Source organism: Vigna angularis, chromosome 1 (genome assembly GCF_016808095.1).
Source record: "Vigna angularis cultivar LongXiaoDou No.4 chromosome 1, ASM1680809v1, whole genome shotgun sequence".
Lineage (NCBI taxonomy): Eukaryota > Viridiplantae > Streptophyta > Magnoliopsida > Fabales > Fabaceae > Vigna > Vigna angularis.
Window position 1 is genome coordinate 59583341 of NC_068970.1, and position 25899 is coordinate 59609239.

The 25899-nt window shown below is 33.8% G+C and overlaps 2 protein-coding genes and 1 pseudogene across 5 annotated transcripts; 2 read left to right on the plus strand and 1 right to left on the minus strand.

The window, feature by feature from the left end:
- The first annotated feature begins 997 nt into the window (after positions 1–997).
- Positions 998–1672, plus strand: LOC108318914 (nuclear transcription factor Y subunit B-7). The gene has a single exon (XM_017549904.1). The coding sequence runs from the start codon at positions 998–1000 to the stop codon at positions 1670–1672; it is 675 nt and encodes a 224-aa protein (XP_017405393.1).
- A 4329-nt stretch (positions 1673–6001) lies between these two features.
- LOC108325481 (mitochondrial import inner membrane translocase subunit TIM23-2-like) lies at positions 6002–9100 on the minus strand (annotated as a pseudogene).
- A 1363-nt stretch (positions 9101–10463) lies between these two features.
- On the plus strand, positions 10464–25648 carry LOC108346108 (E3 ubiquitin-protein ligase RGLG3). Of its 4 annotated transcripts, none has more exons than XM_052875477.1 (13): positions 10477–10567; positions 15970–18374; positions 19360–19680; positions 20330–20414; positions 20499–20639; positions 20720–20833; positions 22862–22959; positions 23058–23137; positions 23212–23317; positions 24063–24190; positions 24265–24397; positions 24494–24550; positions 25336–25648. In XM_052875477.1, exons 2-13 carry the CDS (start codon positions 18318–18320, stop codon positions 25417–25419), a joined length of 1404 nt encoding a protein of 467 aa, XP_052731437.1. In that variant the 5' UTR covers positions 10477–10567; positions 15970–18317; the 3' UTR covers positions 25420–25648. The 4 variants fall into 4 exon arrangements, with proteins under 4 accessions (XP_017440591.1, XP_052731437.1, XP_017440600.1 ...); XM_017585111.2 differs by having other exon boundaries at positions 10478–10567; positions 15970–17472; XM_017585102.2 differs by lacking the exon at positions 15970–18374 and having other exon boundaries at positions 10464–10567.
- Positions 25649–25899: the final 251 nt, after the last annotated feature.

Sequence of the window (25899 nt, forward strand, 5' to 3'; positions counted from 1 at the left end):
TTATAACATATGATATGTTACTCATAGATTGCAACAAATGTCTTCGACATAAAGTCATGGTTATGATCTTTCACCAATTTTGAACTGTACACAATCATTTCTTACTAAGATGCATCACAGTTTTACAATTTGTTCTTTAATACGTCCCTCCATATAAGTTTCTTCTTCTTTTGGTTTACAAGCCTTTGAAACAAAAATCTTTCAAAATCACCTTATCATATAATAACTTCCTCCTTTTTCTTTACACTAAAACCCATTTTCTAAAGTATATATATGTTTGATATAAATCATAGACTTCATATCTATATATGTATACATTCACTTTGTTCCATATTTATCCTATACAAACAACATTCATTTTTCAAAATTTACTTTATTGAAAGATAATATACATATCTACATACATATATACATACATATATGATTATATACGTAATTAATATTTTAATCTAAAATAACAAAACATAAAACAAGAAGCAGGTGGAGAAATACACTTATAATGACTCGAGGTTTTCTCACTTTAATGGTTGACCAACATATATGCATATATATATGCATATATATATATATATATATATATATATATATATATATATATATAATTATCATAAATGATCTTATCAGTTATATATATAATACATTTGCATAATATAATTATCGTAAAGTTGATTATTAGAACCAAAGATGAAAAGAATATATAATATAAACATAGTTGTTGATTTTGAATGAATATCACATAGACATATAAAGAAAGAAAGAGAGTTTTGGATGTCAATAATAGTATTGTAATCTAACATCTAGAGCGAGTCCGGTGGATTTGATTGGTGAAAAAATCCACGGCACTCATTTTTTTGTTTTCGAATTTTCCTTGTCTTAACCCTTCTTGCATGCCTAGTTTTATGCCTCTCTTTCAGTTTACCTACACAGTAATATAATATGCAACATAATTAAGTAATAAATATTATTCTTCTTCATTTCCTTTATCTCCAACATTGTCATGGAAGATGAGAGCCATAACACTTTGCCAAATGGTTTTAACTCTGCAAGCCCCAGAAGCCCTTGCTTAAAGACAACCAACAACACAACAAACACCACCTCAACCACACAAAACAACAACATCAACAATAACCATAATAACAACAATAACCACAACAAAGAACAAGACCGGTTTCTCCCCATTGCCAACGTGGGAAGAATCATGAAAAAGGTTATTCCTTCCAATGGGAAAATCTCCAAGGACGCAAAGGAAACTGTCCAAGAGTGTGTCTCTGAGTTCATCAGCTTTGTCACCGGAGAAGCCTCAGACAAATGTCAGAGGGAGAAGAGAAAGACCATCAACGGTGATGATGTGATTTGGGCCATCACAACCTTAGGGTTTGAAGATTACGTTGAACCCTTGAAAATTTACCTTCAGAAATATAAAGAGATTGAAGGAGAAAAACTTAACATTCCAAAGCAACTTCGTTCTGAGCAAAGGCTACAACAGCACCAACAAAATAACAGTAACAGTAGCCAAGACGATAATAACCAACAATTCAATGGTGCATATGCCTCCACCAATCTCATTTCTCAGCCTCCATATGTCACCTCTGATCAGAAGTTTCCGTTACCCTTTTCCCCAAACTCCATTCAGAATCACCAGATTGATTCTGTGGGACACTGGTACGAATAAGATTAAAAAATCCACCAAGCTTTTATACATCTTTGCTTTTGTTTTTCATTTTATACCCACTGCGTAAATAAATAACCTTTAGAACTCCATTTTTCATAATAAAGTGATCCACCTTTTGGGTTTCTTTCTCCGTTTTCTTCTTGGCCTAAAGCATTTGGATACAATTACATATATATAACAGTTTTTTGGAGACACAATTTCATGTTTTTAGAACAATTTAAGCACTTTTAGGGTTCAATAACATTGCTTTTGCATGTAATAACATGCACGTCTAGTGTATGTTTGTATAGCTGTAGCAATATAAACTCTCAGATTTCCTTTTTTTTTTGAAAAAGAATACTTTGACACAGCCAAAATATTTGACATTCATATGACACGCGGTGGGGCCCAAATTTTGTGAATGTACAGAAGGGTGATATTGTCATTTACCCTCTAAATTAAACGCTGCGTTTTATTTAGGGTGCTCTCTGTATTCAGTTTTCTAGTTTGTCTGATTTCACATTTTGGAAGAGCTCTTCGTGCTTTGCTAGGGTTGGGGTGATAGAGAAGCGGAGAAGTGGAAGAGCGTGCTGTGGTAGGGTTCGGTTGATAGAGAAGGCGAGAACTCCATGGTTGCCACTTAATCGGAGGGTGTATGGTTCTTCTTTAGCGTGTTGTGGTAGGGTTCGGTTGATAGAGAAGGCGAGAACTCCATGGGTGCCACTTAATCGGAGGGTGTATGGTTCTTCTTTGTTTCTTCTTTTGTCATGATTTTTGTATTTTTCCATTTGTATTTGCTTCATTTTGGTGAACCCTAGACTAAAGGGGGCAAGGTGGTCTGAGGGAGAGTTGCGGTAGGGAGAACACTAAATTCTCAATCCGTGATAAGCACTGAGAGAATACGGTTTGGGGAGTTAGTTCTGTCTAATTTGAAAACTGTGTTTGAATGTGTAATTTGGCATATTATTTTGGTTAGTTTCCCTGTTTGACAAATTTGATTGTCCTGTATTGTAAACTAATATTGATTTATGACAAATCTGGTTTGCTTGATTTGTAACTTGTATACTAAATGTTTAGTAAATATGTAATTGAAAGCTGTTTCTTGATTGAAGAGAAATGTCTTTAAATTGAAGTTGTGACATTTTGCAGGTACGAGAAGCACAATTAGCTCAGTACAAGTACATGTTGGTTGTCGGAGAGGAGGAAGCAAATACTGGACAGGTTCTTCATTTTTCCCTTATCATAAATAATCCTTTTCTTTTTCTCTATTGACATATCGTCATGCATTTCATATTTATTTGACCTAGGGTTGCTAACAACTGTAAACACAGTTATTAATGAATTTCTCACACTTGGATAATTATGTTTGGATTAATTAGAAGTGTATAAAATGAAGAAGTATCTTCACTTTTATGTCTTAAGTATATACAATAAATATTCTCTTGGTAAATGGTTTATATTTGTGAATTTTGCCCTTCCATTTGTGAATAACAACTTAGGAATTGAAATTTGAAAAAGGGGAGAAACACTCTTTAGAATTCAAGAGCGTCATATCAAGGGAGAATATTAAGTTGGATACTGGAGTGGCTTTAGTGTTAATAGAATGTGCGTATAGATTTTTGTGGGTGGTGAAATTGAAGAGGGTTGAAAGTATTGGAAGTATCATGTGGGTGTTAGTTAGTGTTTTAATTTGTGGATTGGAAATTGGAAGTATATATGTTGTGTTGTTTTAATTGATTCTGGTTACATGTGTTGTGATTCTTTTTAACAGGTTGTATGGCCATCTGAAGTTGTCGTGGTAGATTTACTCTGCTTTCATAAAGTAGGAACAACTAAAATAAGTTATAAAAATTTATTGGTTGCTCTAAGTGTACTAATTTTCGTGTTTCCATCATGCTTGATGATATGAAGTGCTTTATTGGAAGTTAATTGTTCTCCACAAGCACATAACCATTGGGAATGGTCACATATCAACCAAGTAACAATATAGAAATATTTATCCTTTAGCTACAATTATAACTAAGGTGGTTGTATCGTGATTGATACCGCATGCATTTTTAATCTTTTAGGCACACCAATAAGGAGGAAATTTAAAGAGATGTACATTTATTGGAAAGATGGATAGGATACTTAGTAGGATAAACAATTACATTCAAGCACAGATTTTTAAAGAGGCTAATGCAGTTTTAACAAAGAATTATTGTGGTGTTATATATTTTTTGAACTTTTTTTATCACTTTGAATGATACTCCCCGTATGTGCAGGTTTTTGCAAGTGATATTGGTTGCCGAAGTGATGACCTAGTACGTCTATCAATACCAATTGTTACCAAAAGCCTCCAACACATTCTGATGATGACATCCTTAGCAAATTGATTTCACCTGTTTACAACGACAAACATGAAAGCAGTGGATCAAATAAGAACAATTAAAAGTAAAACAAATTGAGGACTTTCATAATTTGTTGATTTGTATTTCAATTTTATCCTTGTCATTTTTGAATATTGTGCGTGGTTACACGACTTTGTTATGTAGTACAATTAGTGAAGTACTAAAGTTAGCTTCATGAATGTGTTGTTGCATTAAGTGGTAATGTAATTAAGTGGTAATGTAATGTATGTTATGTTCTAAGTTTTATATGATGTTGTGATATAAAAAAAATTGACAAATTCGTCCAGAAACTGGTTAAAGATGTTATATATTAAAGTGGTTTTGTACAACTGACGAAATGATTAATAACAAAATAAATTGCACCAAGTGTTGCAGTTGAATAACTTTTAAACCATAGCACAACGAAGTACAATGATTAAAGCAAATAATTATGAACACCCTGCCAAAAATCAAAGATAAATGGCACAAGTGAGTGAAAAATTGATTTCACAAGCATTGGTCCAGTAAGTGGTTATGTCTTAAGTGTTATGTGGTTATTTGTTAAGGTAGTTATGTACAAATAAACAATAATAAAGTAGTTAAATTCAATATCAATGATCACATTTATTAGTGCAGGAAGTACTTATATACTCATGCCTAAGTGGTATTTTACTCAATTGCTTACGAACAACAAATGTTTGTGTTTTTTAAGATATATTTTATCAAATTTATTGGTGCAGTATGTGGTTATCTACCAAGTCCTATGTGGTTATTTCTGAGAGATGTTCTCTACAACAATAAAAGTGGTTAAATTCAATAACAATAATCACATTTCTTTGGTGTAGTAAATTGTTATATATTAGGTCTTATGTGGTTTTATACTCAATTGCTTATGAACAACAAATGTTGTGGTTTTTGAGGTTAGATTTCATCAAATTTATTGGTGCAGTATATGGTTATCTGCTCAATCCTATGTGGTTATTTTTTAAAGAAATTTTGTACAACAATAAAAGTGGTTAAATTCAATATCAATGATCACATTTTTTTGGTGTAGTAAGTGGTTATATAATAGGTGTTATGTGGTTTTACACTCAATTTCTTATGAACAACAAATGTTGTGGTTTTTGAGGTTAGATTTCATCAAATATATTGGTGCCGTATGTGGTTATCTACTAAGTCTTATGTGGTAATTTTTTAAAAAGGTTCTGTACAACAATAATAGTGGTTAAATTCAATAACAATGATCACATTTCTTTGGTGCAGTAAATTGTTATATATTAGGTCCTATGTGGTTATTTCCGATAGAGATTTTATACAACAATAAAAGTGGTTTAATTCAATATCAATCATCACATTTCTTAGGTGTAGTAAGTGGTTATCTACTAAGTCCTATGCGGTTATTTCTAAAAGAGGTTATGTACAAGAATAGAAATTGTTTAATTAAATATCAATCATCACATTTCTTAGGTCTAGTAAATGGTTATCTACTAAGTTCTATGTCTTTATTTTTGAAAGAGGTTTTGTGCAACAGTAGAAGTGGTTAAATTCAATATTAATGATTACATTTCTTTGGTAGAGTAAGTGGTTATATAATAAGTGTTACGTGGTTTTTTACTAAATTTCTTATGAACAATTTTCTTGTGGTTTTTCAGGATACGTTTCAACAAATTCATTGTTGTAGTAAGTGGTTATCTACTCATTCTGATGTGATTATTTTTGAAAGAGATTCTGTACAATAATATAAGTGATTAAATTCAATATCCATTATCACATTTCTTTGGTGCAGTAAGCAGTTATATCATAAATGTTATGTGATTTTTTACTCAATTTCTTTGGTGCATTAAATGGTTATATCAAGTTCATCACCATGAACTATCACCTTCTCCTAAAAATGTAGGGACTACTATATGGTTGGCATCAAAACTTTTATGTTTAACCAAACTTATATTTTAAACCATGAAGCATTTTATATTGAATGATAAGATTCATAAACATTAACCAGTACAACATATTCTTCATTACACAAACTAAACAACATGAAAACCAATAACAAAAATTATATCCTAATCAATCATATTTCATGAAGTATGTGTTCAATATGTACATCAATGAAATCATGTTGACCTTCTATTACAACTTTTTCCCCTTCTTCAGTATATTTAACTTGTTTATATTCTCCTACTTCATGACTTCATTGAATATTGCATCCCACATTTCTTCATGACAGTACTTCGATGAACATTGTTGTCGCAGAAGTTGTAAGTGTTCCTGCAATAACATTATTCTTGTCAAATATTCCAGTTATAAATCTCTTATCATAAATTATATTAAAATAAAGATATACATAAATAATACAAACCATTGTGTAATCGGACATTTCATTCCCATCAAATTTAGGTATGTCGTCCCATAACTCCATATATTTAATCACCAACATACCACAATCATACCTACACATTAAAGAAATATTAGAAACATCACTTATATCACACAACCCAATAATATTTTAAACATATAAAAATTGCATCCATAAAATTAGTAAATCAATTAATATTTTAAACAATAATATCACTTTGACTATTTTAGCATAACATTTAAAGTTTGTACTAATTCTATTATACACTAATTAACATAAAACATCACAATTATACCATATAACTCTGTAAAACCATACTAGCATAGCATATAATATCATCATGATCCATTCTCACATGATAACCTTTTTTTTCTGGCAATCCATCATCTAAGATTAACAACAAGAATTGTTTATTTGGTCAAATGAACTCAGTTTTCGAACAGCCAATTTCATATATATAAATCACCTATTTAAACCACCACATCTATTAACATCACATTTCATGCACGTTAATCCAACAGCCATGGTCAATGCTAAACTTATGTACATGTGATTTTACAGCAATTACAATGAGTCTTTTATGCAAGTTTCTTAACCAAAACAGGAAGGAATTTTTTTCTGTAGCACTTTTATACTAAAAAAGCAAGGATTTTACGATAGTAACAACAGCCAAAACAACAACAAACAACAATGTTTTATACAGGATTTTTAACCCAATAGAAAGACTTTTCTGGTGTAAAAACAGCAAGGAATTTACAGCATTTATAATAGTTAACAGACAGACTTTTTGGCAGCAAACAACAAAGTTTTTATGGAGGTTTTACAGCAAAGGTTTCTGCAAAATTGTAGTATAAAACAACAGCAATTTTCTGCAGCATTTTTATGTCAAAACAGCACCATTTTCTGCAGAATTTTATTCTAAAACAACAACCATTTTTCTGCAGAATTTTATTTTAATATAGCAAACAGCACAGTGTTTTACATAGATTAATTTGTTAATTTTTTTTTTCAAACCTTCAATCCCCAACTACTGATTGCAGGTTTGATATCCCTCTGCAAAATTGGTGGCTTTGATATCCCTATGCAAAATTATAGGTTGAACTCCATACTGCAAATAGGCCAACCCCTTTGCCACATCCAAGATTATGCTTTTCCTCTTAGGCCATCTCCATGATACCTTTGCTTTACTTTCATCTAAAAAGTCTGAACATAGATAGCTTTGCCATAAGCTTTTCATAAAATTCCCCCTCCTACCGTAGGTTTATTTAGGAATCCATTTTATCAAAAACCCAAGCAACACCATTGATTTTCTCAACAAAAACACATTTATAAATTATAACCACAATACTTTCTTCACACTCAAAACTGCTTCTTTTGTGCACATATATTCAAACATAAAAGAGTAAACATCATCACTAATCACAAGCCATAATCAACTTTACTAATATACCTTCAAAGTACAAGGCTGCAATGAGAGATGAGGAAGGTAAGAAACAATGAAACATGCAAAATATATCATCAAAGATACCAAAATTCATCAAAAATCTGATGAGGCACAAACAACCTTTTCTGAATAAGGTAATAATAGTAAATTTAAGTCTAACTTATCTCATAAAATTGGTTTGAAAAATAAAATATACTTTTAATCTATGTAAGAATTCCATCGCATCCCTCACAGATGAAACTATATATTTATGCAGTACCATAAGTTTAACAAAATTTACTATAATGAACTCTGATATGATATCTCAGTCACACAAAAAACCACATTCAAAATGAGATTTTTCGGTCCAAAATGTTTCCAGCAAACCAATGAAACACAAGATGAGGTTTGATATTCACTCAAAATCATATCCAGCAAAGCCCATCACATAAAAAGAGGCAAAAGAATCACAATTTTTTTAGTGGCATCACAAACTATATTCATCACAAGGTGACTCAATAAATTACACACTATAATCCGCAGTCATAGTAAAAGTGAAAAAACATGGCATGAAAGCAATACTCTGCAACCTGCAAAAGATGCTCAGTCACTACCATCAACACTACCATATTTGACATAACTATTACAATCATTTTCTAACACTGTAATCTATGTCATTTCTTTATCCCTCAAAGTTTGATATAATTAAAAGATATTAGAGGTTCTGTTTCGCACTCTAACTGGGTGATGATCTTTCTTTTATATAGGCACATATCGTTTCAACGCTTGCTTCCCCACCACGGCCACTCCCACCACAGCGCCGCCCACCACTCTGGCTACCGCCGCTGATCTCACCCCTCTCGCCGCCCGGTACAGTGCGCTGGTGCAGAGCCCCGCTGGGACGCTATTTCATACGTCGTCCGCGTCTCTTGCCGCCTGGATTCTGCTCTTGATTTCGGCGTAGAGTAACCCTAGTATCCCGACCCGGTTTCCCCAGACCCGACCCGAGTGTCCCGCCGCGTTTAGAACGCGGTTGATTCGGAGCTTCATTGTGTCCCCGGACTCAAAGGCCTTGACGCCCTCAACAAGTCCTGAGCCCGCACCGCCAACGGCTCCGGCCAGGTAGCCGCATCTGGTGTAGAAGGTGAGGTTCTCGCCCCATGAGCGGCGCTTTCGGCAGGCTCTTCAACGAAGAGGAACTCCGGCGAGGTTGGGAGGTGGTAAAGGTTTCGAATTGGAGCATCGAGATCCTTGTAGGGATCGTAAGCTCGGGTGGGGAGAGAGGGTTTTGCAGAAGCTAGGGTTTAGAAATACAAAGTTGGTTCTCAAACCAAGAGTAGTAATTTTTTTTTCATTCACAACCGAAACAAGAACGAAACCTTCTCCCCTTTTTACCCTCAATCAGAATGTAATTTTTTTTTTAAAAATATTAAGTCGGCCGTGTTATATGAATGTAAGTGCCACGTAGACGTGTCATTGTATTACTACTTTTTTTCTTCTCTTCCCATTCTTTTCTTTTCTCATATTTGTCGTGAAATTTCACTGAGTGTTTGTTGTTTTCTTATATTTATTACACAAATAATATTGTGAAAAAGAAAGGGTTGTGTTTTATTTAGATGGGAATTTTGCAAGTTTTCTGAAATATTTAATAGATTAAATTTGAATGGATATGTTTTAAAGTATTTTATTTTAAAAATATTTTGTTTAGATAAGTGATTTAAAATATATATATATATATATATATATATATATATTTTTATTTTTTTTTTAAATATTTAATTAATGTACATGCTCAAACAGCTTTTAGTGAGAAAAAAATAATTAAGTTTTTTTAATAACATTTTAATTCATAACCTTATTAATTTTTTTTAATATTTTTAATTTTCATCCAAAAAATATTTGAACACTTGTAACCATGAAAATGAAAGCATGGTTTGATTATAAAAATATTTTCGTTTTAATTATTGACCCAAAAGCATTGCTTACTGTTTCTTATAAAAGTATCTTCACTTCAATTATTAACACAAAAGCATTTAAATTTGATTCAATGATTGACATGGATAATGCACCTTTTGCCAAAGACTCCATTCCATCCTTATCAAACAAACTCAAAAAGTATTTCACATTTTGACAAAGAAAGAAAAGTTTGAGTGCACGCATAAAAATATACTATGCATATACATTTATTTGATACTTAATATAAAGATAAAATAGTTATAAAAAATAATTTTTTACGAATATTTAAAATAAAAACTAAAAAAAATGTAAAAGATTTATGTGTTAAAATATTATATTTTCAAAGAAAAAATTTGTGCTTTCTAATTATTATTTTTTACGTTTTTTCTGCAATTATTTCCTTTAAATATAGTCCAATTAAATTTACTAAGCTGCTAATGAAAAAAAATTAGAATACCAAGTTTTAAAATTAATCTGATAACAATTTAACATTTAAGACCTATTTTTAAGTAATTTATTAATTGTTATAACGTGTTAACTTAAATGAATATGTTAAAGATTACGTGTTAACTTAAATCAAAACAGAACGAGCGATAAAAGGTTAAGAAATGGTATTTGAAAATATATAAAGATATTTGTTAAAATCTTAATTGATGTTATATTTTTAATTTTTAATCTTTTTAATCTTATTTTATAAAATTAGTTAACAATATATCCTGTATGAGAAAATGGTCACCAGTCAAAATAGTATCTAGAAAAAGCGCGAGTTGAGGCAATTCATTCACTTCGAACTCAGATTCGTTTTGGCTCAGGTGACTCAACACTCTCTTTCTACAATACTGATACGATTCTTGATTCGTGCAATTTAAGTTTGACGTTAGTGTTTTGGATTTGTGATGCAATTGCAGAATCCTCAATCCTGTTAAGGTTACTGAATAAATTGAAATTTTTATTTTCCGGTGACGAAATCTGATGTTAGAAACCAAACGGCGTTTAGTTTGTGGCTAGTAATATTTGGCAGAGCATGTGTCATCATAGCTATTGACGGAATACTATCAAGCTTTGATATGTTTCTGTTTTCATCTTTGTTCTGTAGCTGGTCAAACCTAGCTTTGGCAGAATTTTTTTTGCTGAAGATACTTTTCAATTTCGTTTGGTTACATGGGTTTTCAGAAACATGTATTGCTAAACAAATGAGTCTGGTTTATACTTTTAGAAAGCTAGCTGTGAAAATGAAATGTTATTCCCGGAAATTTGTTTAAGCTTTATATAAGCTGCTGCGAATGATGTTTAAGCATACTAAAACCGTTGTGGTTGTAGTATTTTAAAAATAGAAAAAAGAGAAACAGAAGAGAGAGAGAAAGCACCTTCGTGTTTATCCTTTCTTCCTCCCATTCTCCCTTTCACCAACCATTTTCCCTTCCTCCTTTCATTCAAATTCTCCTCCAATTCTCGTTTATTTTCGAATATGATCGCACCACGTGGTAATTGAAGAGCTAAGGAAGATTTTGAATCGATCAGATTTCAAAACAGAGTTTCCATTTACTCCACAGAGTCTTTATTCTTTAGTTTTGGTGTTGTTTTACTCATAAATCTTAGTGATGACATTTGAGAAAAGTGATCCTCAGCTTGTATTACCATTATAACTGTCTTATTGGAATTCCTAGCTCTAGGTCTCTAGTGAGGGTAGCATTATTTCTTGGTTTGTGAGAGTTTAGCTATGAGAGAAAGCTATACTCAGGTAAGGGAAGCTAGTAAAAATGCTAGGTTCTGAATTATGCAGTCCCGCACGACCTCAGCACCACTGGGCGTGAGCAAAAATTTCCACTTCTAGTGAGCCCCCTCTCATTGCTTGCAGAGCACCCTCTCATCACATGTTGGCCGAGACTTGGGCATGTTGGGTGAGCTCCACAAAATTGGTTTCTGGGACCTTAATCACTGAATGAGACCTAAGGGTAGTAAGCCAAAATGAAAATTTGGTTTTCCAGTGAGCATAGAGGCTTGAGCCACTAGGCACGAGTTAGGTGCCATTGGGAACCAACTAAAATTTGAAATCCAAAGAGCTCTGTTTTCGATTTTTGCTATGTGGGGAAAGTGGGTACGGGCAAAAATTCGAGGAAATATTGTATTTTAAATTAATTTAAAGTGTTTTGGGATGGAAAATGTGTTTTGTGTAGATGTTGTGAATGTAGTGACTCTTAATAAGGAGTACTACGTTGATATGATGTCCTAACTCTACTGGTATCAGACTCATATAAAAGAAGATATTTAGATGTGAGAATCGAAGAAGGTTCCCACATCTGGAACTTTAGTATGAAAAAAGTTCGGACCTCACATAAATAAGGAATTTACCTTGGTCATACTCGAGATGGACAATAGGTACTAATATTTAAATCTAGGTTTAATTAGTACTTTAGTTCCTATATTGAAGTTGTTAGCATACAAACAAAGTTTCACATCAAATAAAACAAGATATGGAAATGAGTTTATATACACATAAGATACTGCCCTTGGTAAGAGGCCTTCTAAAGTGGTACCAAAAGCAAATCCGCGAGGGCTTGGTCCAAAGGGGATAATATCTTACCATTGTGGAGATCTATGTGTGTCGTCCCTCCCTATAACTGCTATTATAGCTATTGGTTCAAGTCTGGTGATCGGGCTCAAGCAAGTATGCCCCTCCATGATAAGGTGAAGCCTTGACAGGCGACCAGTGGCAGACAGCCAGATAAATCATGAGACATGAAGAGCAGGAGATGCTAAGTGCAGACCATGGTGTACTCGCGGATAAAAAAGAAAGACTTCCGTTGTAAGGGAGGTGGAGAACCATTGTTTTGTTTTCTTTTTCTTGGAATTTTTTTTTCATCCCTTCATCCCCTTCCTCTTCCTCCCCCACACCACCTCTCCATCTCCTTCCCCCTCCTTCTCCTCTCCTACATCACCCCTTTATCTCCTTCCTCCTCCACCCCTACACCACCTCTCTATCTCCTTCCTCCTCCTCCCTCATCCACCACCAACCCCTACACCAAAAACCCCAAACCACCATTACAATTTAATTGGGGTTGTTTATACTTGATAGATTCTGAAAATGTAGATGAGTTTGTATATACCCGGCGTGCTCATAAGGCAAATTTTGTCCTGAAAATGTAAAGCCTTAAAGAACTCCCATTTTGGCAAAGCAAGTATAGTTGTGGGCAAAGTTGCAACTCCCTTGTGATGTGGAAGTTAGGTTTAGGGTTTCTGATGAACAAAATCGAGAGAGAAAGAGAGGAATAAGAGTTGGGTTTTTTGTTGGTGGTATGGAGGTTGTAGAGCTGGGGTTGGTGGTGTATGGGGAAGGCGGAGAAAGAAGATGGAGGGGTGGTGTGGGGGAGGAAGAGGAGGAAGGAGATAGAGTGTTGTGGGGAGAAAAAGGAAGGAGATGAAGGGATGAAGAAAAATTCAAATAAAAAAAACTAAAAAGAAACTTAAAAAAATTAAATTTAAGATATTGGCATGTGACACCCACCAAACAGTGTTAATACCAATTTAATAGCAGAGTCAACATTGCATGATTTTAAAAAAAATTGGGACTCAATTGAATAAAAAAAAATATTGAGAAACAATTGAATATTTGCTTTCAATACATGGATCAAAGTACTAATTAAACCTTAAATTTATAATAATAGCTCCTCAGAGGTGAGAGTGATTATGACAGGTGCAGAGTCTTTGAGTCTATTCAATACATTGGTCTTTTGAAAGTAAAGTCAGATGTCTATCTTATGATTGAGTCATGAAGGTTTGAGTTGAGAGAGCTGTGTTGTGCGATAGAATTTTCATTCTTGATGAGCTTTGTTGGTTTTGAGTTGATGATGAATTGTTATATGTAGTATTGTTCAATTTTCACTACTTTACCCTTTGTTTTTTGTTGTGTCGTGGTTTTCCACTTAAAATGATCGTATATTATACGTGAGCATAAGAACATGCAAATGATAGTAGCTAGCAGTTGTGAGGCTGCAAAGATCTGAGATTTTAGAATAGGTGGTATATATGTATATATTCTTGTATCTTTTGAAATCCCTCCTATGATTGTGATGCTTATTTATCTTTTGAATTTTTTTGAAACACTTAGTGAGAGAACTGGAAATACATTGTATATATGTATATATTTATACTCTTCACCTTTGGTTATTAATTACGTGATGATGTAATTAGTGGTATAATATCTGCTAATTAGATTCGTTATATTTTTAGTATTAGAATAGTTTATTCTTAGCATGATTTGAGGGTTGTGGGTTTGTTGTGCTTCTTTAGTGTGTATATCTTTTTAAGTCCAACTTTGTTGATTTGGTTAGTGAAAATAATAGTATTAAGAGAGAAAGATAATTCTGAATTTTTTTGTCTAAGTGTTGTGGAAATGCTTATGCAACATGTATATGCTTGTTTTGGAGTAGAATTTCATAAGTTAAAGGAATTTGTATAAGGTTAATCTAAAGACATAAAGATTTTAGTTGATATGTAACGTAATTCTTTATGTGCTTAGAAGATAGCACATAGACTACCTACTCCTCCTCCACCAGTAGATATGCCTAGTTTATCTCGGGCCATAGAGATTGTTAAAATGTGGACTTTAAGCCTAACTCAATCCCGTACTTACTTATATACTATGAAATAGTCTTATCTTTAATAGATGTAGGTCTTCCAACATACCTCCTTTACATTGAGGTATATACATTTTGTGCGTGAAACTAAATATTAATAGGTGGGCCTATAGTGGCACGATAGTCGGTGGAACAACATGTCCAACAAATATCGATAGGATAGTCTTTTAACCCATGGCTTTGATATCATGTTAAGAAGTGAACTTTAAGCTTAATTCAATCTCCACAAAACTAGCTTATAAGGTGGGCAACTTTTGTGAGAATTTAAGTCTGTAAGTTCTGATGATATTCTCACTGGGCAAGCTGTCTGCTTGTTGGTCGAGTGTGCTTTCAGACACTACTCGTTGAGCGAATAGATATTCTCGTTGGGCGAAATTCTCATAGTCTAACTAATTTTTCATATGTCTCTTATGGTATGTTTAATTTATGATTTTATGAATGTTAAAATGATGGTTGGTTTATAATGTAATATGATTTGGTGGTTTAAATAGTGTGTGTATTGATATATGGATTTTGTATTGGGAGTTATCCTGTCACTCTAATAAAGCTGCTAGGCTATCTTCTGAGACAATTCAACGTCATCTGAATGCATTGAGGCAGTTAGAGGAGAATAGGACATCAACTGGTCTTTCGCAAGTTCCACCCCCTCAAGTTCAAGAGTGGAGCTTGGAGAACTTTCTACAACATCATCCAACAAAGTTTGATGGGAAGACAAGACTAGATGGACCGAATTAGTGGTTAAGAGATATGGAGAGAAAGAATGTTTGATGCCAAGAGGTGTCCAACGGAGAACAGGTTGGCCTATTTTGAGTATTGATATATGGATTTCGTAGTGGGAGTTATCTTTTCACTCTAATAACCATCCAATCTCAACTAGAGAAGGGTGGGGTACGTGGTGAGAGGAGCAGGAGGTCCTAATTTAGGGACTGATGTTAACAGACTAACCTTGTGTGTGGGAAGGCAAAACTCACCAGAGTCTGATATCAATACATGTGTCCAGATCATGGAATCTAATGAGTTTTTGTATGCCAAATGGTTATTGTTATGAATGATTTATATGTGATAACATCTCTATATTTGTTTTATGATTGCTCTTTTTGCGCATTAGGTTACCCTTTGCTCTGTGTTTGTTTTGTTTGTGTGTTCTCTTTGTTTGCAATGATCACCTTAATGGTGTGAGTAGATGAGGATGTAGCAGTTGATCTAGTGCAGGACGAGGGTGGTATAGTTGTATAGTTTTGGGTTTACCTTGTTGTGTATAATCTTCTTTTTGACAAACTCTGGTTCTGTTAGTTTAGTTATATGACTATTTGTATGTAATAATACTTGTATGGATAACTGTAATATAGTAGTTATATGTTAGTCTTCTCTGCTTAGTGATTATCATATGTATAATATTTTGTTTAGTAGTTTTACACTACTAAATGGGATGTTGCATTTTTTGTATTAGAGCAGTTGTTCCTTTGAAAACCCTGTAGGTTTAGGCGTGCTTAGTTTTTGTTGTGTGTTCTTGGTTATGTTTGGCTAATATGTCAGTTTCTTTGAGTTAGACTAATTGTTTTTATCTGTGTGGGCAGAGTCATGGCACCTAGGCCACCTCCTCCTCCCCTTACAACCTTAGATATGCCCAACCTGACTAGGGCAATCGAGTCTGTGGCAGTAGCCCTTCAGCAATAGAGTGATGCCATGATGCAACAACACCAAATGGCCCTGCAACATATGGAAGCTACTAGGCTATGTTTTGAGACGACTCAACAATGTCATCTGGATGCATTGAGGCAGTTGGAGGAGAATAGGACATCAATTGGTTCTTCGCATGTTCCACCTCCTCAAGTTGAATAATGGAGTTTGGAGAACTTTCTACAACATCATCCATCAAAGTTTTATGGGAAGACAAGCCCAGATGGGGCAGATCAATGGTTAAGTGATATGGAGAGAATCTTTGATGCCAAGAGGTGTCAGCGAAGAACAGGTTGACCTATTCCGAGTATCAGCTCTCTGGAAAAGCGGTACATTGGTGGGCTAATATGGAGGCTAATGTTAGAAGAAGGCGGGGAGAACATCACCTGGGAGTTGTTTAAAAGGAACTTCTATGCTGAATACTTCCCTAATAGTGTGAGATATGCTAAAGCGGTGGAGTTCTTGCAACTGGTGCAAGGAAGCATGTTAGTGACAGAGTATACAGATAAGTTCAAGCATCTGAGGTGTTTCTATACCTTGCCCATGGATGAAGAATGGAGGTGTAGGAAATTTGAGAATGGGTCAAGAGTTGACATGAAGATGGTGATACTGCCACTCTCTATTAAGGAGTTTCCTGCTTTAATAGAGAGAGCCAGAGTGGTGGAAAAGTTGAAGGTTGAGATTCAAGTTCAACAGAAGCAACCATAAAGAGTGGAAGGACCATTTAGGTCAAGAGCGAGACAGGATGAGAGGAAGAAACCTTACTCTAGACCTGATAGTGTGAGATATGCTAAAGAGGTGGAGTTCTTACAACTGGTGCAGGGAAGCATGTCAGTGACGGAGTATGCAGATAAGTTGAAGCATTTGGGACATATTTATACCTTGACCATGAATGAAGAATGGAGGTGTAGAAATTTTGAGAATGGGTTGAGAGCTAACATGAAGATGGTGATAGTGCCACTCTATTAAGGAGTTTCCTGCTTTAATAGAGAAAGCCAAAGTGGTGGAAAAGTTGAAGGCTGAGATTGAAGTTCAGCAGAAACAACCATAGAGAGTGAAAGGACCATCTAGGTCAAAAGTTGGACAGGATGAGAGGAAGAAACCTTACTCTAGACCTCAGCCTTAAGGGTTAAGAGGGAGTTCTTCCCAGCAGCAGTTTTAGCAGAGCAGGGTTCAGTGTTATGTTTGTAAAGGACCGCATCTAAGGAGCGTTGTCCTCAGATGGCTGGTTATAAGAGATGTAACCATTCTGGTGGAGAGGGACTTTGCTAAGGATTGTCCTTCTAGCATAAGTGTTGTAGCTCAACCTCAGTAGACATCTCAATAGAAGAAGAGGGGTGACAAACCTCAGGCTACAAGGAGGGTGTATGCTATGTCTGGAGTAGAGGAAGTTTGATCAGGTAACCTTATTGTTGGCAGTTGTGTGATAGCCAGTAGGAATCTTAGTGTTTTGTATGATTCTTGAGCGACACACTTCTTTGTGTCAGAAGCTTCTGTTTAAGAGTTGAGTTTACTTGTGGGAGAGCTACAGTATGATCTTATGGTATCTACTCTAGCCTCTGGTTTGATTAAGACTCGCTGGGCAAAGTTGAAGTCAGAGGGCTACTGACTTGGTAGTTGTTGGGCGAGAATATACTTGTTGAGCGAGACGAAAGTCAGAGAGCTCACTGACTTGACAATCCCTAGGCAAGAATATACTCGCTGAGAGAAGTCAAAGTAAGAGAATTACTAACTCGGTGGTCGTTAGGCACCACCAGAGTTAGAGAGCTCATTGACCTAGTTGTAGCTCAACAAGACAAGTTTCGCTGGGCAACTTTTGTGAGGATTTAAGTTTATAAGTTCTAATGATATTCTCGTTGGGTGAATTGCCAGGTCGTTGGGTGAATGTGCTTTCGGACACTACACATTGAGCGAGTAGAGATTCTCGTTGAGCGAAATTATCATAGTCTAACTAATTTTCATGTCTCTTATTGTATGTTTAATGTGTGATTTTGTTAATGTTAAAATGATTATTGGTTTATAATGTAATATGAGAACGGTTCGGACTAATCCAAGGAGTATTAGTGGTGGTTAAAATAATGTGTGTATTGATATATGGATTCTGTTTTGAGAGCTATCTTGTCGTTCTAATAACCATATAATCTCAACTAGAGATGGGTGGGGTATGTGGTGAGAGGAGCAGGTGGTCCTATTCTAGGGGTTTTACCTTGGCAAAAAATGTTAACGAACTAACCTTGCGTGTGGTATGGTGAAACCCATTGGTAATGGCGCAGAGGCCACTACAAGTACAAAACTCTCCAGGGTATGATATCAATACACGTATTCAGATTGTTGAGTCTAATATGAGTCTTTGTATGTGATATGTATGTTGTTAAGAATGATTTATATGTGATAATATCTCTATGTCTGTTTTATTGATTACTCTTATTGCACATTAGTTTACCCTTTCTTGTGTGTTTATTTTGTCTATGTGATCTTTTTGTTTGCAATGATCACCCTAATAATGTAAGCAAATGAAGATGTAGTAGTTGATCCAATGCAAAATGAGAATGGTGCAATCGTATAGTTTTAGGATACCTTATTATGTATAATCTTCTTCTGTTTGACAAACTCTTGTTCTGTTATAGCTATATGGCTATCTGTTTGCAGTACATATTTGTATGAATGACGGTAACATAATAGTTATATGTTAGTCTTCCCTCCTTAATGCTTATTATATCTATATTGTTTTGTTTAGTAGTTGTACACTATTAAATGAGATCTTACATATATATTTACACTCTTTACTGTCTATCACTAATTATGTGATGATGTAATTAGTGGTATAATATATGCTAATTAGGGTTGTTACAATGATTTGATCCGGTTATTATTTTGTCATTTTCCCTTGAAGGTAATACTTTCTCATATAAGCAAAAAATAATAATGGCCATGTTTAACAAATATAACCAAATTCTGATTATCTTAACCTCATCTAACGTTCTTATGTCAGATATACTTATTCTTGCACTTGAGCATCATTGAAATAAATATGACTGGGGATGATTTAGTTAAAGCGCCTCTTTATTTCATGCAGTGAAAAGTATTTGATGAACATAACTACTTTATTCATTAGTCTGAACTTACGTAATTTTGCTTTCATTTGAGTCCAGATATATAGTATTTTACAACTACTGTGAATTTTTATCACTTCTTTTGTTGTGGTTCTCATTTTAATTTGTATTTAGTCCTATTGTTTTTATCTCCAATTCTATGTTGTTGTCTATTTACTTTTAATTTTGATATAGGTGAAAGGACTTTTAATTATGGGAAATGCAGAGTCAAGTGATTCTCATGCTGATTTTCACCAGCGACCCCGGTCCTCTGAAGGAAGTTCAGCAAATACTAGCTACCAATATCATCAACCCCCTTCCTTCGTTGGAAGTTCAGCAAGTGCTAGTCATCAATATCATGACCACCCTTCCTATGATGAAAGTTCAATGAATACTAGCTATCAATATCATCAACCGGTTCAACCCTCTTTATATGCTGGGAGTTTGGTGAATACCAAACATCACCATAAGCAGCGACCCACATATATACCTGACAATTTCAGTTCATTGGATCAGGTTTTCACTGCTACTTTTTGCTCATTGATTTAGGGGAAATAGTAATTATTAATCTTATCATTCCAAGGAAAACTGCTTTCTGGTATACTAGAGGATGAATCCTCAATCAGACTTGTAGGAAAATTTTAGTTTGTTTGATTATATAATTTCAAATCAACTTGTGTAAGAATTTGTTGATCAGTTGAACATCACTATTTTTTTAAAGTTTTCGAGTTATCTATATTATCTATATATGGACATACTAATAGTCATTGAATGTGTTACAACTTTTAAATATAAATTTATTGATAGCCTGCTTTAGTTTCAGAAGAAATATGAACTTTGAAGAAATGTGGGTCCATTTAAAAAGGTTCGCACTGCCTGAACGCACGCTTATAAAAGCTAACATATTGCTTTTAGGTCCATTTGATAAGAAAGAAACTAATTAACCAACTTGCTATTAACTCAGTGGTTTAGCTATGGAGACTGGAAACAATTATATGAGGATATTTAAGGACGCAACAAGATAAAATCAAATGGAATTTGTTAGTCTTGAAAAATGTTTAGGCCAACATTCTCTGGCAGAAAGATGTACCTCCCCTTACCGTACATGATTTGCTGTTTCGCGAGGATTTCCTAAAAAACTTAGCTTTTGCATGTTATATCTCAGGTTGTTTCCGCTTTGAGAGAAGCTGGTTTGGAGTCTTCGAATCTTATAATTGGTATTGACTTCACCAAAAGCAATGAGTGGACAGGTTATTTCTGTTGAACATAAAATTAATTGTATACGTACATATAACTGTGGAGAACGCTGAAAAGTCACACCGTGGTAATTGTAGGAAAATATTCTTTCAACCATAAAAGCCTTCATTATATTGGAAACACTCCTAATCCATATGAGCAAGCGATCTCTATTATTGGCCGTACTCTCTCTTCGTTTGATGAAGACAATCTGATCCCATGTTTTGGATTTGGTGATGGTGAGAAGCTGTTTCTGATTTACTTTTCGAAGAAATTTTATTTGTTCTCCTCTATTGATATTATTAGTATACTTTTGTAGCATATACACATGATCAGAATGTGTTCAGCTTTTATCCCGATGATCGCTATTGTCACGGTTTTGAGGAAGTACTTGCACGCTACCGAGAGATTGTGCCACACTTAAAATTGGCAGGTTTAATATTATTGTCCTTGCTGACCATTTTTGACAATTTTCTTTTACAAGTTTATATATCAAACATATTTAGGACCCTGCAGAATAACCCTACTATAGTGATTGTCTAGAAGCACCTGTATGATGATGATGGCAAGTCACCACTGTAAGAAAAATTATAAAATGTATACATGAAAATATGACGTAAAAACTTGTAGAAGACATGCTAGTTGATGTGCTGATCCAATGACCTAGAAAACTTGTGAAAGTAATGGGCTTTGTGTGCAGTTTATAAGAAAGTGTTATCTGAATGTTGTGTGTCAAATGCAGATCAAGTGGTATGTTTATACCAATTTACGGAATTAAATACAACAAATTCTTGACTAAAAATCAGGAATAAATGATCCTAATTTTCTACAATCTGTAATTGCTAGTGGCTAATTACATTCTAACAGTCTCTCTCAAGTTAAAGTATCAAGTTAAAGTATATGTCATATATACTAAGTTTGTTACAAATGTACTTAACCCAAGGGCATATGAGGGACTTGGTGAACACGTCTACCAATTGGTTGATAGAATTGACAAAATCGGTTGTGTTTACTCTAAAGAGCACCTTTTCTCTAAAAAAGTGATCATTAATCTTTATGTGTTTGGTTCTTTCATGGAAGATTAGGTTTGATGTATTGTAAAGTGTAACAAATATGTCCACAATTTTTAGTTCTTGTAGTAGTTGCTTTAGCCATGTAAGCTCACAAGTGGTTGTTGTCGTAACATGATATTTTGCTTCTGCACTGGATCTAGAAACTATGTTATGTTTCTTGTTTTTCCATGAGATCTCTAATAGGAACACAATATCCAAAATTGAATCTTCTATAGGTGATCCTGTCCAATCCGCATTAGAGTAACCATGTTAGTATTGCCTTTATCTTCATACTATAATCCTTGGCTCAAAGCATTTTTTATGTATTGAAAAATACGTGTCACATATATCAGTGTCTAACAGTTCATGCTCCCTAATGACAACTCTTGAAGGGCAAGTCTACGTATCATAAGAGACAAAATATTTTGTTAGACTTCTTTTTTATAAATGTTTCGTAATCCAAAAACATGTACAAAAGACGAACAAATAAGTTTTTAATATTGATAACTTTTGTAATACTTTTTCATTTATAATATTAGAGTTTTGAATAAATAAATTTATAATATTTTTCTCTCTTGAAACATCTTTTTTATCACTATCTGCAATGTAATAAAAAATGCTAATTAATAATATTGGAACACAAAATAATAAATATTAAATTAAATTAGGTGGGTTGGTGAGCCAATCCGGCTCACTACAAATTCAATCCGGTGAGTCGGGTTCTAAGTGAGTCGGGTTGAAAACTAACCTGCATAAAAAAATTATATTTTTTTCAAACCCAACCCGGCTCAAATATGTGGTGAGCCGGGTTGATATATATATATCAATTTAGTTGTATCCCCATGTCCGTGTCTATGCTTCGTAGCTCTAGAACCAATATACCGAGGTTTAGATATAAAATTAGAATTACCTGAATCTAGAAGTAGAATGCAAAGAATATCATCTGCCAAGTTGGACTAGAGATTGAAGCGAGTTTTATGGAAGAACTGTAGGCACCAATAAAAAACGTGAAAGCAGCTCATTTATTCCTTCCCAGTTAGAGTAGGACAAGTGGATATGATTATTTTGCTGTTTCCATTAATTGCAAACTTTCTGTTGACGATCTTATGTAGGGTCATGAAAGTTCTTTTCTACAGCTTCCCGAAAGAGTTTTTTAAAACAAAGTGCTTATTTGTCTAAAATAAGCTATGCATAAATGTGCACTAAATTTCCCTTTTAGGTTGATGCATATGCTCTGGTCTTTTTTTTTAGGTTTTATATCATTTTTAAGGATAATCCTGCTTTATATTTCCATTTTTCTTCAATGAATTATTCTTCTAGTCCAAATAGGAAAAAAAAATTGAAGGAGAAAGATGACTTGGGTATCTAAACAGTGATACCCATCCTGACAGTTATCTCCTTATACATAGGTCCAACATCATTTGCCCCTGTAATCGATGCAGCAGTTGATATTGTGGAAAGAAGCAATGGTCAATACCATGTTCTTGTCCTTATTGCTGATGGACAGGTTTTACCTATTTATGTTATTTTATTAGTATCTTTTCGTGACATGATTTATTTTTCACAAATTTTATTTTTTATTTCTGAAATATCTTCTTTTTATAGGTTACCAGAAATTCAGGCACACCACATGGAAAGTTTAGTCCACAGGAAGAAACAACTATTAATTCCATTATTGCTGCAAGGTAAAGCAATTTCTTTTGCTACTGCTCTTGGTATCTGTCTTTAGTGTAGAGCTATTCTGATCATCATTCATCAGTCACTATCCCCTCTCAATTATTTTGGTTGGAGTTGGAGATGGTCCATGGGATGAAATGAAGAACTTCGATGATAGCATTGCTCAGCGCTTATTTGACAACTTTCAGGTATTTGACTGATGTATGATCCGACTATGTGCTCATTTTCGTGAGTTTGTAATTAGTGTTTAGTATTGTTTAAATTTTAGGGGACGCGGTTAAGGGTATAGAAATACTTATAACTAGATTCTGAATATAATATGGGTCTTATACCCCTTCTCTGCCTGTAATCTAGGTCGAGTACAAATTATTTTACAACTAATAAATGACCCACCCAACAACACTAACTATGTACTGACACAATAAAAACAATAGTACTCTTTTACATGGGATACGGTAATATTCTGTCATTTCCCCTCAAGTTGAAGCTAACAAACAACTTTGTGTATCAAAGAAAAGTCATAAAAACATACTTGTGTAAATGACATGACAGCTTGAGTTGAAAAGAAACAGTACTGCTGGACTACTTGAGATATAATCAAATTATAGTGTATAAGTAGATACAGACTAGTTTTATATGGTTCAATTAGTCTAAAATTCTCTTTCTAACGAGTACTTAAAACCAGACATTTTGAAGAAATCGTTCTGATATATTTAAACATAGCATTAGTATGTGAATTGGAGGTAATCAGTTTTAAAATGACTGCTTAGTAGTAGAAAAAGACTGCAAAATTTAAGTGTTCCATATTTTAGAATACCCACCTTTAGTTGTGAACCATTTATGATTTGAGTTTTTATTACTACTACTACTACTAAATACTACTATTATAATATGGACATGTTATCCACTTTTTGTTCCTTCTTTCCCCTTCAGTTTGTGAATTTCACAAAGATCATGTCTGAAAACAAAGATGCATCAAAGAAGGAAGCAGCATTTGCACTTGCTGCCCTTATGGAAATTCCAATTCAATACCGGATAACCCAAAACCTTCAACTTGCCAAGTAAGTAATGAAATACAGGTGTGATAATTCTAAATTATATCCAAGGATACAGATCTCAAATTATTCTGGTGCAGTGAAAAGTCAATTAGCTATCAACGTAAAAGGCCTCTTCCTCCGCCTAAGGAAGTAATAGATCGTGACAATGCAGTTCTAGCAGTTCCAAAATTTGAATCAGTTGAGCCATCAGGTCCAGCTACGGTAGAATCAGTATGCTTCCTGTACCGATTGAGGTGTCTTTCTCCTGCATTAGGTTTATTTTAAAATCAAATTATGCTTACAAGATAAATGTGTTTCTTGCTTTAGGCATGCCCTATTTGCTTAACCAATCCGAAGGACATGGCTTTTGGATGCGGTCATACAGTAAGTTTCTGTAATGAACTTTATTCGATTCTAATGTTTATGTGCCATAGGGTTTTAACTATTTATGTTTGATAATCCTAATTTCTTTTTCACTTTATGCTATTGTCAATGTTAATGTTTTGGTTTCGGGTTTAATCATGTTTAAAGGAATTTTTAAGTTGAAAACTTTTTCGTTTGAGGAACTCTTACTTTTGTGCTTGGGATGAAAATTGATGGAAAAATGAAAAAGATACTTTCCTTTCTCAAAGTCAGAATAATGCAACGATTAAATATTTATCTCAGCATTGTTGTGACTTTAAGTCTTAAGAGAACTATTATAAAAGTCAATGAATTTATTATCCACAGTAGTTTATGATCAAATAATAGGTTCAAATAATCGTTCCCTCTAGTACATAATCCGTAACAAACTAACAAAATGGGTGGATGAAACTGTTAGAATATTTATCTATTTATCATTATTATATTATATTTAAGATTATCCTATTTATCATAATTATATTGTGTCTAGATTTATCTTATTTATCATGATTATATTGTGTCTAGGTTATATTGTGTCTAGGTTACCCTATTTATCATAATTATGTCTAAAGTTAGCTTAATTTTCATGTATCCTTGTATCAATTTATTTTTATAAATAAGCTCTTTAGAATTATTTTACAGTTATTTATCAAGTGAAACAATCTATTTTCACTTCCTTAAACATAAGTGCTTAAGAGGCAACGGCATATTTAACTAACATATCAAAATATATCTTATTTAATTCTTAGCATTTTTGCTTTTGACAGACTTGCAAGGAGTGTGGCTTGACATTATCTTCTTGCCCTATGTGCCGGCAGCCAATTACAACTCGTCTGAGACTATTCACTTGAATTTGGACATTTCTTATCACTTCATTCATGTTTATATTTCCGCTATTACCTGTATAAGAAATCTAATGCACCTGTAAAATCTCCTTCACAAGATGTACAGTAAGGTTTGTATGTACAGTCTTGTGTTTGTGTTCAAACAAAAATGTTTATGTTCATTGAATTTGAAAGTGTTTGAATATCTATCCCACAAATTTGAGACTTCCGTCTTAAATGGGGACATTTTTTTTTATGTTTGTGTTTGTGTTCAAATAAAAATGTTTATGGTAATTGAATTTGAAAGTGTTTGAATATCTATCCCACAAATTTGAGACTTTCGTCTTAAATGGGGACATTTTTTTTATGGTTTTCATTATTTTTCAACGATGTGTGATCTTCTTTATTTTGGCACGTCTTCAATCCCTCCATCAAATTTCTCTTAATTAATTGTTTTTAACCTTTTTACCCTATCTTTTTTGTTTTTCATCACATCCTTTAATTGGT